Source organism: Eleutherodactylus coqui, chromosome 7 (genome assembly GCF_035609145.1).
Source record: "Eleutherodactylus coqui strain aEleCoq1 chromosome 7, aEleCoq1.hap1, whole genome shotgun sequence".
NCBI lineage: Eukaryota > Metazoa > Chordata > Amphibia > Anura > Eleutherodactylidae > Eleutherodactylus > Eleutherodactylus coqui.
Window position 1 is genome coordinate 8486751 of NC_089843.1, and position 19688 is coordinate 8506438.

At 44.3% G+C, this 19688-nt stretch overlaps 1 protein-coding gene across 6 annotated transcripts in view; it reads right to left on the reverse strand.

The window, feature by feature from the left end:
- Positions 1 to 19688, reverse strand: part of DYSF (dysferlin) — a 419332-nt gene that overhangs the window by 78484 nt on the left and 321160 nt on the right. For all 6 annotated transcript variants that reach the window (XM_066572850.1, XM_066572852.1, XM_066572851.1 and 3 more), the window contains 3 exons: positions 13647 to 13808; positions 6490 to 6655; positions 301 to 374 (listed from right to left, as the gene is read on the reverse strand). In XM_066572850.1, coding sequence (XP_066428947.1) covers positions 301 to 374; positions 6490 to 6655; positions 13647 to 13808 — 402 coding nt within the window. The remainder of the gene's footprint in view (positions 1 to 300; positions 375 to 6489; positions 6656 to 13646; positions 13809 to 19688) is intronic.

Sequence of the window (19688 nt, forward strand, 5' to 3'; positions counted from 1 at the left end):
CATCAGAGGTATGTGGGTTGATCAATCGGTTTCCGGTACAGGGATGTCCGTATTGAGTTTGACATTTTTATGGTGGTGCCCAAAAAGTTGATTTCTGTATACGAGTAGCTTAATATCAGGTTTATGGTGGGGTGGAATGCATTGAATCTCTCTGTATTTTTGTTAGCCGTTAAAAAGGTATCATTTCTACAAGATTACTTGGTTTCTCCTGCTGGGAACAATCACATTTTGCTCTACTGGCTTCAATGGCACAAACTTTTTTGATTAACACAAAATTAATGACATGAGCCTTTGGCTTACCTGAGTTGGGATCAGTGGTTCTTTATCATCAATATCGATGAGCACTTCATCATGCGGAGTGACACTCACATCATCTGAGAAGGATAGAACGCGATCAGTCAGGAGTGTAGCTACATATCACAGGGTCCCATAGTAAAGTCAGGAATGTGAGATAGTATTCAGCTGTCAGGGATGGCTGCTGCAATGTCCTAACTACCTAACGCACACTGTGCACTGCTCTCTAATTGGCTAGTGCTGATCACATGAGCAGCCGTGGCCAATCAGAGAACAGATCTAGCACTACCAATGCAGTGTAGGGATTAGGCAGTTTGAAGATTATATCAGCCATTGTGTATGGCTGAAAACAGGACGCGGAACTGGATGTTTTTAGGATGTCCTCAGTATTGCACAGGTGATGTAATTATTGTCGGGGCCTCAGACATTGGAACACCTGTTTTTACTGTAGAATATCCTGAAAACATGACCTGTTGGGGGCGCTGAGGACTGGAGTTGGGAAACACTGTCTTAGCTATATGAGAAGAGAAGGGAGGACTTACGAGGAAACTTGCAGAGAAGAGAGATGGTCCGGCCTGCCCACCAGACCGCTCTGCCTAATTTACATACTGCGTGGGAACCTTTTAAATAGCGATTCTGGTACAAATTTATAAAGAGACGTAGAAAATGCATTTTCTAAGCAGGTGTAGGGTATAATTCTAGAGCTGGGCCTCGTGTAGTGTGGTAAAAAGTGCTGACAAGTTTCCTGGAAATCCCACCTCAATGGCTAACCCCCACCTCACCAGCTGCTTGCCATGGAAGATATCAGCCTGAGATTAACTCTTCGTTCACTGCAGGATTTCTACAAGATGTTTCAGGAACATGCAGAAATTATGGCATACCGACAGACAGCGGGGACGAGATGACCTCCTGCTTACTCTCATCATTCATTTCTAGGTTTAATGCTTCCCTTAAGCAGCCCCGTAGCAGATACTGTAGCTGTAGTTACACTCTTGCCAAAACGTGGATAATCACAGTTCACTGTAATTTAATGAGGAGGATCTTCTGGCCTTATGAAAACTAGAGATTCTCATTAGAATTCGGCATTAGGTCTGGGGAGGTACTGTTTCTCATTGTGGAGACCGCCATTTGGCACAGGGAATATTTTAGGCCATGCAATGCTCCTTGCGAAAAGGCATGCAAATATGCATGGAAATATGCCTACATAGCTCCACTTATTGGAAGATAGCTTCCGTATAAGTCGATGTCGAATCTTCTAACAGGGCTTGTTACATGACGTAGAATGTAAGCTGAACCAGAATCTTCTCCATCTATAGACAGCTATTCCGGGGGTCTTCCCCTCATTTATGCAGAGTAGAGTTCTAGTTGGCTAGGTGAGAGGCAATCTACATGCTTTTTTTTATAAGGAGCACTGCATGGCCTACAAGACTCCGTATTCCTACTGGGTGTTCTCCACAATAAGATACAGTACTCCTGAACCACACCAGAGGCCTCTCCCCCAACCAACCAGAACCCTAAAATTGCTATTTGTAGATGGATATCTTTTCTTTATTGAGAAGACTCTGCTTTGGCTTATATCCTAGTAATGTTGCAGGACCTACTAGAAGCAAGACTTGTGGACTCCCAACCACAGACTGCCAGGAAGAGCACCCCTTCGAGGAAAATACACCTTAACCTTTTAAATACCATTGTAAATCTAAATGCTTTAAATGAGGCACAGCCAAACAATAATTTTGAGTAAGTGTGGGTTGGCCACAGCTTAAATGAATTAACAGAACTTACAAACTTTGAACCATAACGAATAAACTGTTCAATACATACAAGTCTTCACCACCTCAGGCATGGACCCACCAGCTGGGATGGCTGAAACATCGCCAGTATAAGATCTAAACCAATAAACGCAACATGCTACCCACGTGGGAGGGTGTTCCTCTTGCCAACCGCAGACTCTTTCCTCAGAACCACGTCTCTTAAAGTTCCATCACTTTCCCTACTCCAGGGCCACCTATACACTGCTCCCGGCAGTCCTCAGCCATTTTATTAGGCACTACAGGGCCACCTATACACTGCTCCCAGCAGTCCTCAGCCCTATCATTAGGCAATACAGGGCCACCTATATACTGCTCCCGGCAGTCCTCAGCCCTTTCATTAGGCACTACAGGGACACCACTACATTTACTAGCATTTCAAGATGCACTTTGTGGCTCACATGACCTTCTTTCAGAGCACAGGGGATAAGATGGCCGCCCCTCAAAACTGTAGAGGTACAGATAACTAGGTAACTTGTTTTTAATTCTCCACACTACAAAAGTATAAATTGGAATACCTCAAGGAGAACAACAGTATAACTCCTCACCTGCATGAGTTCATGAAGGGTCAATCATGTCAGATCAATCTGATCAGCTTCTATGATGAAGTAAGTTCTAGGCTGGACCTGGGAGAGTCTATTGATCTCGTATATCTGGACTTCTCTAAAGCATTTGACACCGTGCCACATAATAGGCTGATATACAAAATGAGGCAGCTTGGACTGGGCGAAACGTGTGTAAGTGGGTAAAAAATTGGCTCAATGATAGAAAGCAGAGGGTGGTAATAAATGGTTCGTACTCTGATTGGGCCACCATTCCTAGTGGGGGCCACAGGGTTCAGTATTGGGCCCCATTCTGTTCAATATATTTATTAACGACCTGATAGAGGGGCTGCACAGCAAAATATCAATATTTGCAGATAATACAAAGTTATACAACATAATTCATACAACGGAGGACAATGTGCGGCTACAAACGGACCGAGATAAGCCGGGGGCTTGGGCAGAAAAATGGCAAATGAAGTTCAGTGTTGATAAATGTAAGGTTCTGCACATGGGCAGGAGAAACGGATGTCACCAATATACACTAATGGGGTACTGCTAGGGAAAAGTGATACGGAAAAAGACTAGGGGGTACTAGAGGACTGTAGATTAAACTGGAGCAACCAATGCCAGTCAGCTGCTGCAAAAGCCAATAAAGTCTTGGGGTGCATTAAAAGAGGTATAGGGGCGAAGGACGAGAACATTATCCCCCCCCCCACTATATAAGGCACTTGTCAGGCCTCACATGGAATACTGCACACAGTTCTGGTCACCGGTGCTCAGGAAAGATGTTATAGTACTAGAGGGGGTTCAAAGAAGGGCAACTAAACTAATACATGGAATGACGGGACTGGAATACCCAGAGAGGCACCAAAACTGGGATTATTCACCCCGGAAAAAAGGCGGCTAAGGGGCAACCAAATAACCATGTATAAATCCATGAGGGGACAATACAAGGATCTCTGCCAGGATCTGTTTATACCCAGGACTGGGACTGTAACAAGAGGGCATCCGTTACGTCTAGAAGAAAGCAGGTTCCATCACCAACATAGAAGGGGGTTCTTTACTGTAAGAATCATAGAATGGTAGAGTTGGAAGGGACCTCCAGGGTCATCGGGTCCAACCCCCTGCTCAGTGCAGGATTCACTAAATCATCCCAGACAGATGTCTGTCCGGCCTTTGTTTGAAGACTTCCATTGAAGGAGAACTCACCACCTCCCGTGGTAACCTGTTTCACTCATTGATCCCCCTCACTGTCTAATATCTAATCTGTGTCTCCTCCCTTTCAGTTTCATCCAATTGCTTCTAGTGAGACTGTGGAACTCTGCCTGAGGACGTGGTGATAGCAAAATCCATAGAGGAGTTTAAAAGGGACTAGATGCCATTCTAGAGCGCTATGATATTACAGGATATAGACATTTGGTGACCAGCGGGGTTGTTGATCTCAAACGTAGATCCAGGGATTATTCTGGCTGCCTTTATGGAGTCGAGAAGGAATTTTTTCCCCCAGAATGAGGGTAAATTGGCTTCTGCCTCATTGGGGTTTTTTGCCTTCCTCTGGATCAACAAGAGGGCTGGAAACAAGCTGAACTGGGTGGATATTTGTCCTTTTTCAGCCTAGCATACTATGTTCCTATGTTAATTACGTCTGTGGGAGGCGGAAAAAAATATAGGAAGCGTTATGATGCAGGATTGTGCCTGCCATTTATTGACGAAATTGCACCTTTATTGCATTTGTTGTAGTAATAGTAACAAGTGTGTTTCTTAAATCAGCCTAGGCAAACACACACATATATATTCCCACATGATTTTCACAGAGCAGTTGTGTGTTTTGATTGGATAAGCTGCTCTCTCACAGATAACGTTATATGCTTCTCTGCAAATTCTTTCCCTTTTGATACTTTACCAACATGTGAATTACCATATTATTGCATTAACCAATCCTGTATGAGCAGCATAATAACTCCTTTTTTGTATACTCCTATTTTGTGATGTACTGTTTGTCCGTAAAAGCGATTGTATTCCTTTGAATAAACCAGAAGGGTATTAGAGAATGACTGATAACATGAGTGAAGCTTAAATACATTATCATGCATGAAGCTTTGCATTATAACGAATTTGGAGCAGACTAGTGAAATCTTCCGGAATATGATTTATATCCATACCATATTAAAGTGCAGAGTTTTATACAGAAGCTTTTACTAATTGTCTGATTATGTGGAACACATGTGAGTTCTACCACGCGACAGCAGCCGTGGGCACCCTGGGTATCACAGAATGTCAGTAAGTGATGAGCATAAGGCGAAGAAAGGACTCCCAGATAATGACTGAGCACAATTGCTAGCAAAGGGATGTGAAAGATACTCTTTTTTTGGGGGGGATGGCGGAGATAGAAATCTCTTTACACGTTTTTGAGATTGTGCTCCGCGCCGCAGTCAGAAAAATAATGAAAGCATTATTCTGTGATAGCAGTCTTGTGTTATTGGTCGTCTTGTTTAGCACAGCCACACCGCACTGTCCACACGGCTCATTGGTAAGTCTGGGCCCTGACGTGTTAATGAGACGAGCCACGCCAGGCTGAGAATAACACTCCTCTTCTAGTAAGATTTCTGTCCAGAAGGAAAAAAATCTCTTTGAAAAACACAGTATTATTGGAATTCAAAAGAAACAGCAATTATTCTCTCGGTGGGGAAGGCGGCGAGCCGAGTGTTACATTAAATAACATAAAAAAGAGAAAGCCCGCCTGCCAGGATAAAGAAAGCGGGCCGTACAGACGTGTAAATGTTGGCACACCACCAAGGTAAAGACAAAGGCTTCAGAGAACACGGTGCCAAAGCTTCCTATGAGTCCATCAGCTGCAATGGTGGCGGTGAGAGAGACCGCATTTGAAATGTCACTTTTCATGTACGAGACACGTCGGAGGTTGTGACATGAGGTGAAGGTCCCGGCTGCCCCGGAACATGTTCTCTGCTACGGCTGTGTTTCCAGCTCCCATGATAAGTAATGTAAGAATCATAGACTAAGTCCTGACGACGAGTCCATCATTTATTAGATTCTTTTTTGTTTGCTGTTTTTTAAATAAAAACAAAAAAGTTACCCAAAATGTTATCTACTGCCACCCACCTATGCCTTGCCACCCCACAGGGGCAAACTATAGAGCTGAAGTGACTATACAACTGAAAGGGGAGACCTCATCAGAGATAACCCCTCTTAAAATACGTCCACCATGGTGATCGCCTTAGGTCCTGCTCCTGGCACCCACAGCAAATAGCTGACTTTGTCAAGGGTAGTAGTTGCTATAGGAGATATGTAGTATTACATGGTGGCCATTTAGAAGAATGATCACCCAACTACAGCTCCAGTCCACCAGAACGGGCTTATAGAGCATGGTCCTGAGTGCCCTAACAGGATAAGGACCACAGTGGACAGTGATTGGCTGCAGCAGTCACATGTCTGTGTTGACAAGATCTAGGAGAGTCAGTGATTGGCTGCAGCAGTCACATGTCCAAGTCGGTAAGAACTAAGAAGCACACGGACCGGGGGGGGGGGGCCTTGGGACTGTCACAACAGGAGTATCAGGACATCAGTAAGGCGAATATTACTTCTTCTATCATCTTAAAGCACTTTGAGCAGTTAATAAGATGTTTTTTTAGTGACTGGACATTCCCTTTAAGACCAAAAATGTCAATTTGTTACACTTAGTCTCCTACCTGAAGTGTGCAGGGTCACCAACAGCCCCAAAATTCAATACTAATCCCATAAACAGCTTGAGTTTCTGCTAATTCTTAGCGCTGACATTTGAAGACGGCCATGTGTTCTTATAATGAAGTGCCTGCATCTGGTACCTGTCATTCCTTCATCCACGTCCGCCTCCTCCACATCCGGCTCACAGTGAAACTCCTCCAACGAGTGAATGGTGCATTGTCCTACCACAGGCTTCCGTCCAAACTGCCGGTTGTCAATCACCTTCACAGTGATGGGCGGACAGTAGAGGTCTTCTCTGGGCAGGCTCTAAATGACAAGATCACATGCCTGTTAAAGCAGCTGTCCAGTTCTAAACCATTTATGGCCTATCCTTAGGACAGGTCATCAATTGTAGATTGACGAGGGTCTGTCGGCCAGGACCCCCCACCAAACAGCTGTGTGCTGAGGCCAGCACGCACATATAGTGAGCAGATTTGTTCAGGAAGCAGACAGCTCCATTCCAACGGTAGTGGCCAGGGTTGATATAACATCCCATCCATTTCGAAGTCTGGCCACTGCAGCGGGAATGGTGCTGTCTGCTTCCTGTGGAAATCAACTCAATGCACAAGTCCATAGGCCTAGTAAACAACTGATCAGTGGGGGTCCTGAGCGATGGACCCTCCCTGATCTACTATTGATGACCTGTCCAAATAGGTCATAAAAAGCTTACTGGAGAATCTCTTTAATTAACTCATCTTTGCTGTGAGCACAGGCGACATTTACTCTCTTCCCAGCGACCACAGGCGGCTTTATAAATTTGTCTACTACAATAAAATATCATCTGATATAAAAGAGCCTGCAGGCTTTCTCTTGCACCCACTTTGACCCCTTTGTGTGACCTTTGGTGGATGATTTTGGTGTTATTAGATTTGTTACATCCTCACCACTGCCGTAAAATCATAAAATTTGAGTGAGCTGTCAGGCAAGGTCAAAGTTCATATGTTAAGTCTGGCGGCGCGGTTGTGCTCCAGCCAACAGCGCCGTTAGAGAGAGTCAGGGCTCCTTCACAGTGGCGAGGGTGACAGGGGCCGTGAATAACCCCTTTAATGCCAGTTTCACATGAGCGTATTATGAGCGCATTCATGTCCGTGTAATAGAGACATAATTAACCATCATAGAATCACATATATTCCAGCTCGACCATCAGGGGTGCCCCTGCCATGAGGCGACCTGAGACTGCCACCTCAGGCGGCAATCTAGAGGGCTTCAGAGGGGCAGCAGGTTGCTACCCAGCTGGTAATTATTTTTTACAGGCCATTAATGGCCAGGTAGCAACCCAACAGGCTTTTCACTCACGCAGCCTGCAGCTCTGGTCTGGTGGCAGCCACTGATGAGTCTGTGACTGCTGACCTCTCCCCCTGGCATCTGCATTCCAGCACACAAACACCGGCCTGCACACTGTTGCTGTCACCAGGGTGAGAGGTCAGTTGTCACAAACTCGGTAACGTCACCTGCCATTACACCGGAGCTGCAGGCTGGATAAATAAAATGCCATTTGGGTTACTGAGGGAACTATGGGGTCACTATTACTACTAGATTGACCCGATGTTCTGCTGGTTAGGGGATTATTCAGAGTCCCTTTGTATTTGGAGCAGATATCTAATATAAAAAAGCCTTCAGGTCTCTCTCTCTCTCTGTCTGTCTCTCTCATTGTCTGTCTCTGTTTGTCCCCCTATCTGCCTCTTTTGTTGTCTGTCTCTCTCTTGCTGTCTGTTTCTGTCTGTCTATCTCTTTGACCCGCTCTATTTCTGTCTCGGTATCGCTCTGTCTCTTTTGTTTTCTTGCTGTCTATCTCTGTTTTTCTGTCTCTCGCTCTCTCTATCGTTCTCTCTTTCTGTCTTTCTATCGCTTTCTCGGAGTCTCTCTATCGCTCTCTCTGTCTCTCGCTCTTGTTCTGTCTCTCTATCGCTCTCTCTCTGTCTCTTTATTGCTATCTCTCTATTTGTCTCTCTATCGCTCTCTGCATGCCTATCGCTCTGTCTCTCTACGCTCTCTCTCTCTCTGTTTCTCTTTCTCTATATCGCTCTCTCTGTCTGTTTTACTCTGTCTATCATTCTCTGTTTCTGTCTGTCTCTTTATTGCTCTCTCTCTGTTTCTCTATCACTTTCCCTCTGTCTGTTTCTCTATTGCTCTCTTTCTGTCTGTCTCTCTATTGTTGTCTCTCTCTATGACTGTCTCTCTATCGCTCTTTATCTCACCGTCTCTATCGTTCTCTGTCTCTATTGCTCTCTCTGTCTCTCCATCATTGTCTCTCTCTCTATCACTCTGTCTGTCTCTATTGCTTTCTCTCTATAGCATTGTCTCTCTATCGCTATCTCTATCTGTTTGTCTCTCTATTGCTCTGTCTGTCTCTCTATTGCTCTCTCTCTGTCTGTCTCCATATCTATCTTTCTGTCTCTCTATTGCTTTCTCTCTGTGTTTCTATCGCTTTCTCTCACTGTCTCCATTGCTCTCTGTTTCACTATTGCTCTGTCTCAGTCTCCCAATCATTGTCTTTCTATCGCTCTTTATCTCACTGTCTCTCTATCGCTCTCTCTGTCTCTATCACTCTCTCACTCTGTCTCTCTATCACTTTCTCTCTTTCTCTCTCTCTCTTGGTTGGGTAGTGTATGGTGCAGCTTAGCAGTATATGCAGTGTTGCTTAGCAACGCTTCACTCATTCCAGCGCATGCCTGAAGCACGGCAGCGCCACCCACAGACATAACAGTGTAACTTTCAACCCGCCTGACAGTCCCTGACTGTATTACACTCACATGTGATGATTTTCTGGCAGCAGTGAGCGTGTGTCATCTAGTGACCCCAACATCATACACCAAAGTTACAGCAAAGTGTGGGGCCAGAAGAAGCCTGGATGTGCATTTATATTAGACTAGCTGATATACCCAGCTTCGCCCGAGTTAATTTGGTCCTGGTGTTTATAACCAGTGTTCACATGGAAAATCTTATGAAGTCGTGCTTACTTTAGAGATACTGAGGAAAAAAATATGTTCACCATTTTGCATAGTTCTCTGCGTTACCCAGAAAACACCACATGGAGGTAACCATACAGCGTTTCCTTTATATAAAATGACATCAGGAAGGGAGAGAATTAGATTTCGTACGTAAAATTTGGACGCTAATTCTTTTGCGCTTAGAATTGAATACTTGAGTTGGGACCCATTACCTTTTCCTATTTATGACATAGTCAATACTCGTGCCAAATTCCAAGTTTCTATGACATCGGGAAGTGAGAGAATTAGATTCCGTACGTAAAATTTGGACGCTAATTCTTTGGCGCTTAGATTTCAATAATCGAGTTGGGATCCATTAACTTTTCCTCTTTATGACATAATCAATGCCCGTGCCAAATTTCAAATTTACATGACACCGGGAAGTGAGAGAATTAGATTCCGTACATAAAATTTGGACCATAGATTGTTTGCGCTTAGAATTGAATAATCGGGTTGGGACCTATTAGCTTTTCCTATTTATGACATAATCAATGCTCGTGCCAAATTTCAAGTGAGAAAATTAGATTACGTACATAAAATTTGGACACTAATTCTTTTGCGCTTAGAATTGAATAATCCAGTTGGAACCCATTAGCTTTTCCTATTTATCACATAATCAATGCTCGTGCCAAAGTTCATGTTTCTACGACATCGGGAAGTGAGAGAATTAGATTACGTACGTAAAATTTGGACGCTAATTCTTTTGCACTTAGAATTGAATAATCGAGTTGGGACCCCTTTACTTTTCCTATTTATGACATATTCAATGCTCGTGCCAAATATAATGTTTCTACGACATCGGAAAGTGAGAGAATTAGATTACTTACGTAAAATTTGGACGCTAATTCTTTTGCGCTGGAATTAAATAATCGAGTTGGGACCAATTAGCTTTTCCTATTTATGAGATATTCTATGCTTGTGCCAAATTTTATGTTTCTACGACATCGGGAAGTTGGAGAATTAGTGGCGAGTCAGTCAGTCAGTGAGTGAGTTAGTGAGTCAGTGAGGGCTTTCGTCTATATATATATAAGATTTGGGAAACTATGGGGGTTACTATTATTATTGGGGCCACTATGAGGGCACTATTATTACTAAGGCTACTATGGGGGTTACTTTGACAGCTGGAGCCACTATGAGGGAAACTATCATTACAGGGGTCATTTTTTTTTTTTTTTACTGGGGCCACTATTACTATTATAGCCACTATGGGGGACACTATTACTACTGGGGCCACTATGGGGGACAATATTATTACTGGAGCCACTATGGGGTTACTATTAATATTGGGACCACTATGAGGGTCTCAATTATTACTGGGACTACTATGGGGGACCCTATTACTACTGGGGCCACTATGGGGGTAACTATTATTACTGGGGCCACCAAGGGGGTAACTATTACTACTGGGGTCACTATTACTACTGGTGCCTGTGGTATAATGATATTGATAAAGTGTCAACCAACTGTCCACCATTCTGGACTAGGGAAAAGTTGAGTGGGCTCTTCAATATTCATCTTTCCCCCTACTTTCCTCTAAAGTGAACTCTGGTATGCATGTGGCCTCAGGAAGTCCTTGACCATGATCGTTAATTACCCCCCTGCCAGTGAGAATTGACATCTCTGGTATTTCTCACAGACACCCTGACCCCAAAGTCAGATTAATGGGAAAATCTCTTAATAAGGATTTTTAGTCGTATGAAAGTCCCTGCCCGATTTAAGTTATATTTTCTGAATTAGACAGGCCAGCTGATTAAAACACATCTAAACTTATGAAGACGCGGGCCCCAGAATACCCCCAAATGGCGTATCCGCATACTTGGGTAGAATTTTTGGGTCATGCTTGGTATGGCTGAATAGATAAAATTATGACCGGAAATATGCCAGGCATGTATTCCTGATCGGAGGATCTCCTGCAGAGATATGGCCAAAATGGGGAATTCTGTTTTTTTCACAGGTAAGTACGCATTTACCACACCTGGCTCACCGAACTCAGAGCTGGAGGCTTACAGAGCCAATTACACGGTGCAACAATTAGTTTTTTTAATTTTTGTAACAGAAAGTAATTGATATGTTTCTGTAAAATTAAAACCTGCTGATTCCACAGCTAAAACTGACTAATAGCGGCACGTCTCATCTTCAAGTTATTTAACCCCTTAATGACCAAACATTTTTTTCATTTAAAAAAAATCGTACCTCCTTTATTTATCCATCGCCGGCGCTGTATGAGGCTTGCTTTTTCAAGTTGTAATTTTCAATCGCTACTATTTAATATGCCATATATTGTACTGAAAAACTTTCAAAAAGTTCTAAGTGGAGTAAATGAAAAAAAAATGAAATTCCACCATCTTTCAGTGCGTCTTGTTTCTACAACCCACAAACTGCAACAAAAATGACCTAATAACTTTATTCTACGGGTCGGTACAATTATTACGGTACCAAACTTATGTTTGTTTGTTTGTTTGTTTTTTTTGCTGTATTATTTTATTTTTTTTCAAAGACATTTAATTTTTTTAAATTAATTTTTGCCCCCATTTTCTGCGTGCAATGACTTTTTTAATTTTTCCGCCCACATAGTTGCGCTAGGGCTCATTTCTTGCAGGTCGTCCTGTAGTTTACGTTAGTACCATTTTGGAATACATACGACTTTTCGATCACCTTTTATTGCATGTTTTCTTGGAGACAGAATGACCAAAAAAAAGCACATTTCTGGCGTTCTTAATTTTTTATCCGGACGACGTTCACCATTTGCGGCGTAAGTAATGTATTACTCTGATAGATCTGACTTTTACGGACGCAGCGATACCAAACATGTGTTTTTGTTTTATGATTTTGATTTTTTTTATTTAGTCTAACCAACGACCTGTAAAAACACAGTTAATTACAACTCACTGGTGGATGATCCGCAGTGTTTACACCGCCCTATATGTTACATAAACCCACCCTTATAGTGTTCAGTCAGCGCGGTGTGTAACAGTGATTGCAAAATAGTTACGCAATCACTTTTGGTGTTCTTTTTATTAAGCAGGTTAATGGCAAGCCAACTGGATTAATTGTATTGGCAGATTTCCAGAAAATACACAACAACAGCAAGTGGATTACATTATTCCCCATAACTGGAAAACCTTACGTGGCAGAAAAAACGGATATATCTGAATTCAGCACTAAAGTCACTACAAGCCGCCGATCTGCTTATCGGTTACAAGTAGAGATGAGCGAACTTACTCGTTTAGGACGTTTTTGCACTCGAGCACCGCTTTTTCTGAGTAACTGACTACTCGGACGAAACGATTCGGGGGGTGCTGGGGGGCGGCGTGGTGGAGCGGGGGGTAGCAGTGGGGAACAGGGGGGAGCTCTCTCCCCCCCCCCCCACTCCCCTCTGCAACCCCCCGCACACCCCCGGCACCCCACGAATCTTTTCGCCCGAGTAGTTGGTTACTCGGAAAAAGCGGTGCCTGAGTGCAAAAACGCCCTAAACGAGTAAGTTCGCTCATCTCTAGTTACAAGCATTGTGCTGCACAGTGAATTATAAGAAGCCATAGGTGGTTTGGGGAACCATTGATTGATCCTTATACTCTCTATTGCCACAGATGAGAAACCGAGCAGACAGATGTGTCCTTCCTCGCTGTACCTCTTGGCTTGACATCTCCTGAGATGAATGGTGTGACTCTGTCATGGGATTTCTATCCTATATGTGTATAATGTGGTCACCTAGTGAATGAACTGCAGCCTGTCAAGGGTTTTACTAGCATGTTGTGAAATTGTATTGAACTTGTATCATGAGAAACTGGAGTCCTGAAAGGGTTTGTCCCACTTCTAGATGTTTTGCTGCAGGAGGCAGACAGCTCTGTACTTTGCACAGTGTTCCAGGTTGGTACTGCAAAGTGAATCCCATGCACTTCAATAGGACTCAACCTGCAGTACCAACCCTGGCCATTGTGCAAAGTACAGAGCTGTCTGCTTCCTGCGGCAAAACTGCTAGAAGTGGGACAACTGCTTTAACTCCGCACCAGTGATCACGTTGTACATGGCTGCAGCTCCTTGCACCAGTCCTCAGAGATCCTAATCCCAGAGCTGGTTTGCAGCTGCTGATAGACAGCTTTCATTCAGCCCTGTGATATAAGAAACACATGGCGCTCTCTCGCACCTCTGGAATATCGGCGTATAAAAGCAGCTGACTCCGAGCCAAGTTGCGTTTTACAAGCACCTGGACCTTTCTTACGACGCGAGGGTCGGGGAGGAAAATCTGTTTACTGTATTAAGGCTCTTACCACTTCCATGAAGAGGACGCACACATCAAAGTTGGGATTCTTTTTGACGTTTTTAATAACGCAGGACTGGATCATTTCATCGCCACACTCCACAATGAGGCTGGGGGACGTCACGCTGGCCAGCTGGTAACTCTTAAGGTTTCTCAGACCCCATGCCAGAACCTGCCGTCAAGAATGGGCAAAATCTCAGGTTTAAAAGGTTTATTTCACGTCGACGATCAGCTCATCACCGTAACCGCCGGGAAAGTGGAGGAAAAAGGCGTTAAATATCTGACAGAAAGTAACGAGCTGATGTAACGAAAGAGCGATGGGATCGATGGATCGGGGCAACACACACATACAACCTCATCGTAGGGCTCATGCACATCTACATCCAAGAGTCTCCAGGACCGATTTCTATCAACATCTAGGATGGAAGAACGCAGAAAAATGCCAGCGGGTCTAACGGAAGCCGGATGGACTCCACTAAAGGCAATTGGCTCCATTTAGCGTCTTCCATGTTTCTGCTTCCATGATGGGACAGAAAACGGAAACCCTAAGGGTATTTTTACATGATGATTTTTGCTTTGGATTTGATGCAGAATCTGCACCGATTCGGAGGGGATTCCACATTAAATCAATGGCAGAATCCACATCTTAAAGTGTCCCATTGGATTGAAAGGGGTTGTACCAAAATTAGCTTTTATAAGAGAGGTCACAAAAGTCTGATAGGTGGGGGTTTTACTGCTGACACCCACATGATCCAGAGAGTGCGGGTACCACGTCTTCCTCTTCTCCTTGCTGCAGGCACACTGCATCCAGATTGAATGGAGTGGTGGTCACGCAGGGGTGGCGCTACTCCATTAATTTCAATTGAACTGATGGAATGTCAGGACTTGAGCCCAGGAGCTCCTGTGAGCCAGGCGGTGGCTATTCCTGCTGAGCGGAATTCTCTGCGGAATCCTATCCTTGTTCCTTGCTCCTGTTTTCTTTATTAGTTCCACCCTGTTTCCTGATTAGAGTCTCCATTTAAACCTGGCCTTGCACCTCCTTCCTTGGGAGATTATTGTGCTCCCAGCCTTTAGTCAAGCTCTGCTACCTGCCTGATCCTCTGAACTCCAATTGTTATTCCTGTGTACCGACCTCTGGCTTCCCCTGACCACGCTGCCAGTGGTCGCAATAAGAGGCTCCGAACTTGCACATGGAAATAGTCGAGTGCAAGCGCTCGGGTATCTCAGGCAGTCCCACTGAAGATGAATGGCGCGGCATCGTACAGCACACTTGTCCTGTTACACTGTCTGCATGCTGTCCAGAGAATTGTGTATTCAAGTTGTTACTGTAAATTTCAAAGTTAGGGAATCTGTGCACTCTCAGATTGCTAAACTATTACTGGACTTGACTTTGTTATTTCTGCAGCATACCACCCCCGAGGGTCCAGAGAGAGTGCTGGCGTCACGTGACAAGGACTAGGACTCTGGCCATATGTACAGTAAGTTCATTGGGGCTTACAACCCCCAAATCTTGGCGTCCTTCTAACAGGATAGTTCCTTCTGTGCCTTTCAATTATAAATCAAGATGTCGGTTGTTGGAAATAACCCCGCTGGCAAGCAGCCAGGCATTGATGACCAGGCAGATGCTGCTGCACCAGTCAATGCTCCAAAGTAAACTCAATGTATATTCCCCAAAGGGAGCTTGGAAAAGGCTCTGTTTTTGGGCCAAAACGTAGCCTACCTTTTTAGATCATGGGAAAATAAAGATTTGATTATTTTTATGATATCCCTGTATGCTGCGACTATCCTTTCCTATTTGCAGCAGTCAATGCGCCTGCAGCTACTAGCACCCCTAGCTTAGCGCCACTAACCATTCCCTATTGCTTAGGGGCGCCATGGCTACCTAAGTATAGTGGTGAGCGCCATACTCTTAGAGAATTTAAGGGGAAAATGGGAGCAGTGTTCCGCCTGTACTCATTCTCATAGGGCAACTAGAAGGTCCCGCTGCCAGAGAGGTCAAAACATGGCCGCCTGAGCACAAAAAGACCGTCGAAGATATTATGAATAGGCTGCAGACTCTGTTTGATAAACAGCTGAGATAAATGAAGAAGACAGCAGCACACCAAAAGGAATACCACCTCTGGGGGGGAGCAGAAGGTAAACTCCTGCACGCTGCACAAACGGTCCAGACTTCAGTGGACCAAAGAAGACACACCATATGACCTGTGTGCATTCTGGGGTGTGTCTTTCTTCCTTATTGTGATTGGTGGTTGACTTTTTATAAACGTGGAGTCTGTTGTGTTTAACATTAGTTTGATAAAGGCCGCTGTGTCGGCCGGAACGTCGTGTTCCGCCATGTTTTATCTTGGATGTTCCAATAAAAATGAGGATTTTATTCACAAGATGACATTGTGAAGACTCCTTCCCGCTGTGCTGCTTCCTGATTTCTTTTGGATTATCTTTGATAAACACACTATGTCCGAGCTAAAGAAACACTTCTTTAACCCCTTAAGGACCAGGCTGTTTTGTACCTTAAGGACCAGACACTTTTTAGGGATTTTACCCATGTGGCGGTTTTACTGTCCTATTTTCTTGCCTTTCGCTATCAAAATAATTTTTGCTGCGTTTTTTTTCTCCCCGTGACATATTAGGCGATTTTTTAAATATCTTTTTCACTGACCTCATTTTCTGTTTTTTAGTTTTATTGGGGGTAAAAAGCTTAAAAAAAAAAAAAAGTTTTTTTTAACATTTATAGTTATCCTTTTTTTATTTTGTATATTTATGCTAAAATAGAGTATGGGAGCGGGTTCCTCTATTTGTTTAGGACGTTTTGATACATAATATGTATGGTTTTGAATTACAAGGCGCTTGTAGCAACTGTTTTTGGTTGGCATCGGTTTTGGGTTATTTTCTTTCTTATGTATATATTGCTGTTTTATTCTGTAATTTGGTTTTACTTATTGATGTAATTGTGTTTTTTACCATCTATGTCCCCCATGATGTCACGTAAGACCTCTGGGGGGCATTCACATGTTTTTTTTTATTTGACACTTTCCACTGTAGCTAGGGCATCCATAGGAGCCCCAATTAAAGGGGAAACCATCCCCTGTAGTGACAATAGTTGTTGGCAGAGCTGGTCAGGGTCTAGTACAACCCTGCAGCTCTGCCATAGCAGGGAATCCCAGCGGTCACGTAACCCCCCCCCCCCCCCCAGCTCCCAGAGTGGAAGTTACACTTCCACTTACTTTTCAGGACACCATGCTCACTGAGCGCTGTGTACTCGGGGAAGGAGAAGACAGTAAGAGTTAAAAACCGCTCCTGCCTTCTCCTCCGGGTTATCACCTGTTACTAACAGCTGACAACCCGTCCTGCCCTCTGATTGATTGCAGAGGAAGGGGGCTTAAATCCCCACCTTAATTTTTTATATGGCTGGGCTTTAAGCCCGGGACCAGGCACTGTATATTTACTGTGCCTGGTCCTAAACGGGTTAATAAAAGACAGAAAGTGGGGGAGACTCTGAGAGAATATGCACTGTCCCTGCAGGAGGACATGAAGGCCGTAGTAAGGGCCAACCCTAAAGAGTCTGCTGGTGCCGACCAGGCTCTTGGGGAACAGTTTATGGAGATTCTCAGGAGCTGAAGATGCTGTTGGTGCAGCACCCCGATAGTACATTTCTACAGTTCAAAGAACTGGCCATTGTGGGTACGGAGCTTTGGACCACTGAGGGGGAGGAGCCCTGACCGCTGAGGGGGAGGAGCCTAAGACGTGGATGAATGTGTTGAGTGATGAGAGCTTGTCCCGCCCCCACAAGAGGGATGTATATCGGCAGGTGGAACAATCTAGCAGTGATATGCCTGCTCCACTGTTAGAGATGCAGAAACAGATGACGGAGCTGACCTGTAGTGTTGTTGTGGTGTGTCAGAAAGTCAGCGGGCTAGAAAGCCCACGTTCAATGCCCCAGCCATTATTGCCCAAGCTCCGGTTACCACCAGGAAAGCATCGGGCGGCTGGAGGCTATCCATGCCCCTTGCGGACATTTTGTGAACATTGCCGCCAAAACTGACATGATATCAATACATCCTATCGTTTATGCGGGCAACCCCTGAGCAGAAGGACTGCACCCCGGGAAGACAGACAATAGATCCACATGTGGCTAAGGGCATTTCTAAGAATGCAGGCCCCCGTCCAGAAGTGATATTATATATAGACGGTATGCCCCTGCCTGCACTCATTGATACCGGGTCACAAGTCACCACTATCCGCAATCATTACTTTGAGAAATATTGGTCCCCCGAAGTTCACAGATATCTGCCTAAGCAATTAATCAACGTTGTGGCGAGCAATCGCCTGCCCGTACCTATAGTGGGGTACTGGGAACCGACCATTATAGCTGGGAAAGCGAATCTACGCCTTCCAAGAAGAAGACTACCAGCGTTGCCCACAGTCCAAAGAAGATCCACCAGGCCCACATATGGCCAATCACCATCAAGATTTCTGGAATAGACTTTATTCTACAAGCTTCAGTTTATCGATCCTATGGATTCAGAAAATGCCTTATTTATTGCAACATTTTCCATAACCAAGCTCCGTTGCCCTGAGAGACTACTCAGTGTGTCCTACAGTTACAAGTTATAAGTTATTGCAATGTTTAAGACATGTGCATCAATAGACCACTTGAAGTTTGCTACCAGTTTTGTTGTTTGTTGTTGGTGCTCACATTGCTTCTTTCCAGAGACGCTTTTATTAGTGCACCGCACCATTGCATTGTTGACTTATTAGGCTTCCCATGGAATCTTGTACATCCTAGCGGCTGTTAGGCCATCAACAGAAGGTTTGCCAAGGTTTGTCTTTATTGCATTGAATGTTTATGCATTTTCTTTGTGCCTTTGGGGAGATGAGCTATGTAAGTGCCCTATATCAAACTAGGAGCTAGGATTCCACCCTAACCCAACCAAATTACAAAAATTACCAAAATCTCAATTTATATACTGTCACACATACTTTGTAGGCATACCTCTCCACCCTTTGCAGCTCAGTACAGCCGAGGGTGGCTGTGACTTTAAGTAGGGGGGAGGTGTAGTGGCCCAGTGTGTCCTACAGAACATGCACAGCACACTTGTCCTCTCACACCTGTCTGCATGCCGTCCACGGATGCAGAGGATGACATCTGTGGGAGAGACCCTATGTCTCCCCTTCTTCCTTAAGCCTAGAGCTTAACACTGATGTCAGATGGTCTCTTATTGGCTGACAGTCAGGTTTAATTTTACTGGTGCAAAGCCCCAAAGGCGGCAAACAAACATACAAGTCCCTATGCAAAAGTGGGAGGAGTCCAGTAAGTGCAGGAACGAAAGAGAAGTGATAAAAGGGAGTGACAGCGTGCAATTAAGCAGACTCAGCCAGGTGTGAGAGAGGAGAGGTTGCAGTTACAGCACGTTTGTTACCCAATGGTAGAGTGAGGTGAAAACCCACTCTCTTGGCACTGCAGCAGAGGAGAAGAAGAACCTTTCTAAGGTCCTTCTTCTATAAACTGTGAGTTATAGCTACCCGGTGGAGTCAAAGCCAGAATTAGCAATACAGCTACTTGTCCCTCTGCTTCATAAATCCTTCACTAAAATCTAAATTAATTCCTCAGCCAAATCTATTAGTGGGGAAATTATCTAGTTAATCAATCTTCAGGAAAGGAAGTGAGAGAGCGTTGAAGTCAGAGTATCTTCAATTCAATACCACTGTATCTTCTTGTTGTACTCAAATTGCCTGTGCAGTACTACGTTTTACAGAGAACTGTGTATTCAAGTTGTTACTGTCAATTTCAAAGTTAGTAAATCTGCGCACTTTCAGATTGCTAAACTATCACTGGAATTGACTCTGTTATTACTGTGGAATACCACCCAGATGGTCCTGACAGAGTGCTGGCGTCACGTGACAAGGACTAGGACTCTGGCCATACGTACAGTAAGTTCATAGGAGCGTAACAACCCCCAAACCTTAGCATCCTTCGAACAGGATAGTTCCTTCCGTGCCTTTCAATTATAAATCAAGATATCGGTTGTTGGAAATAACCCCTGCTGCACCA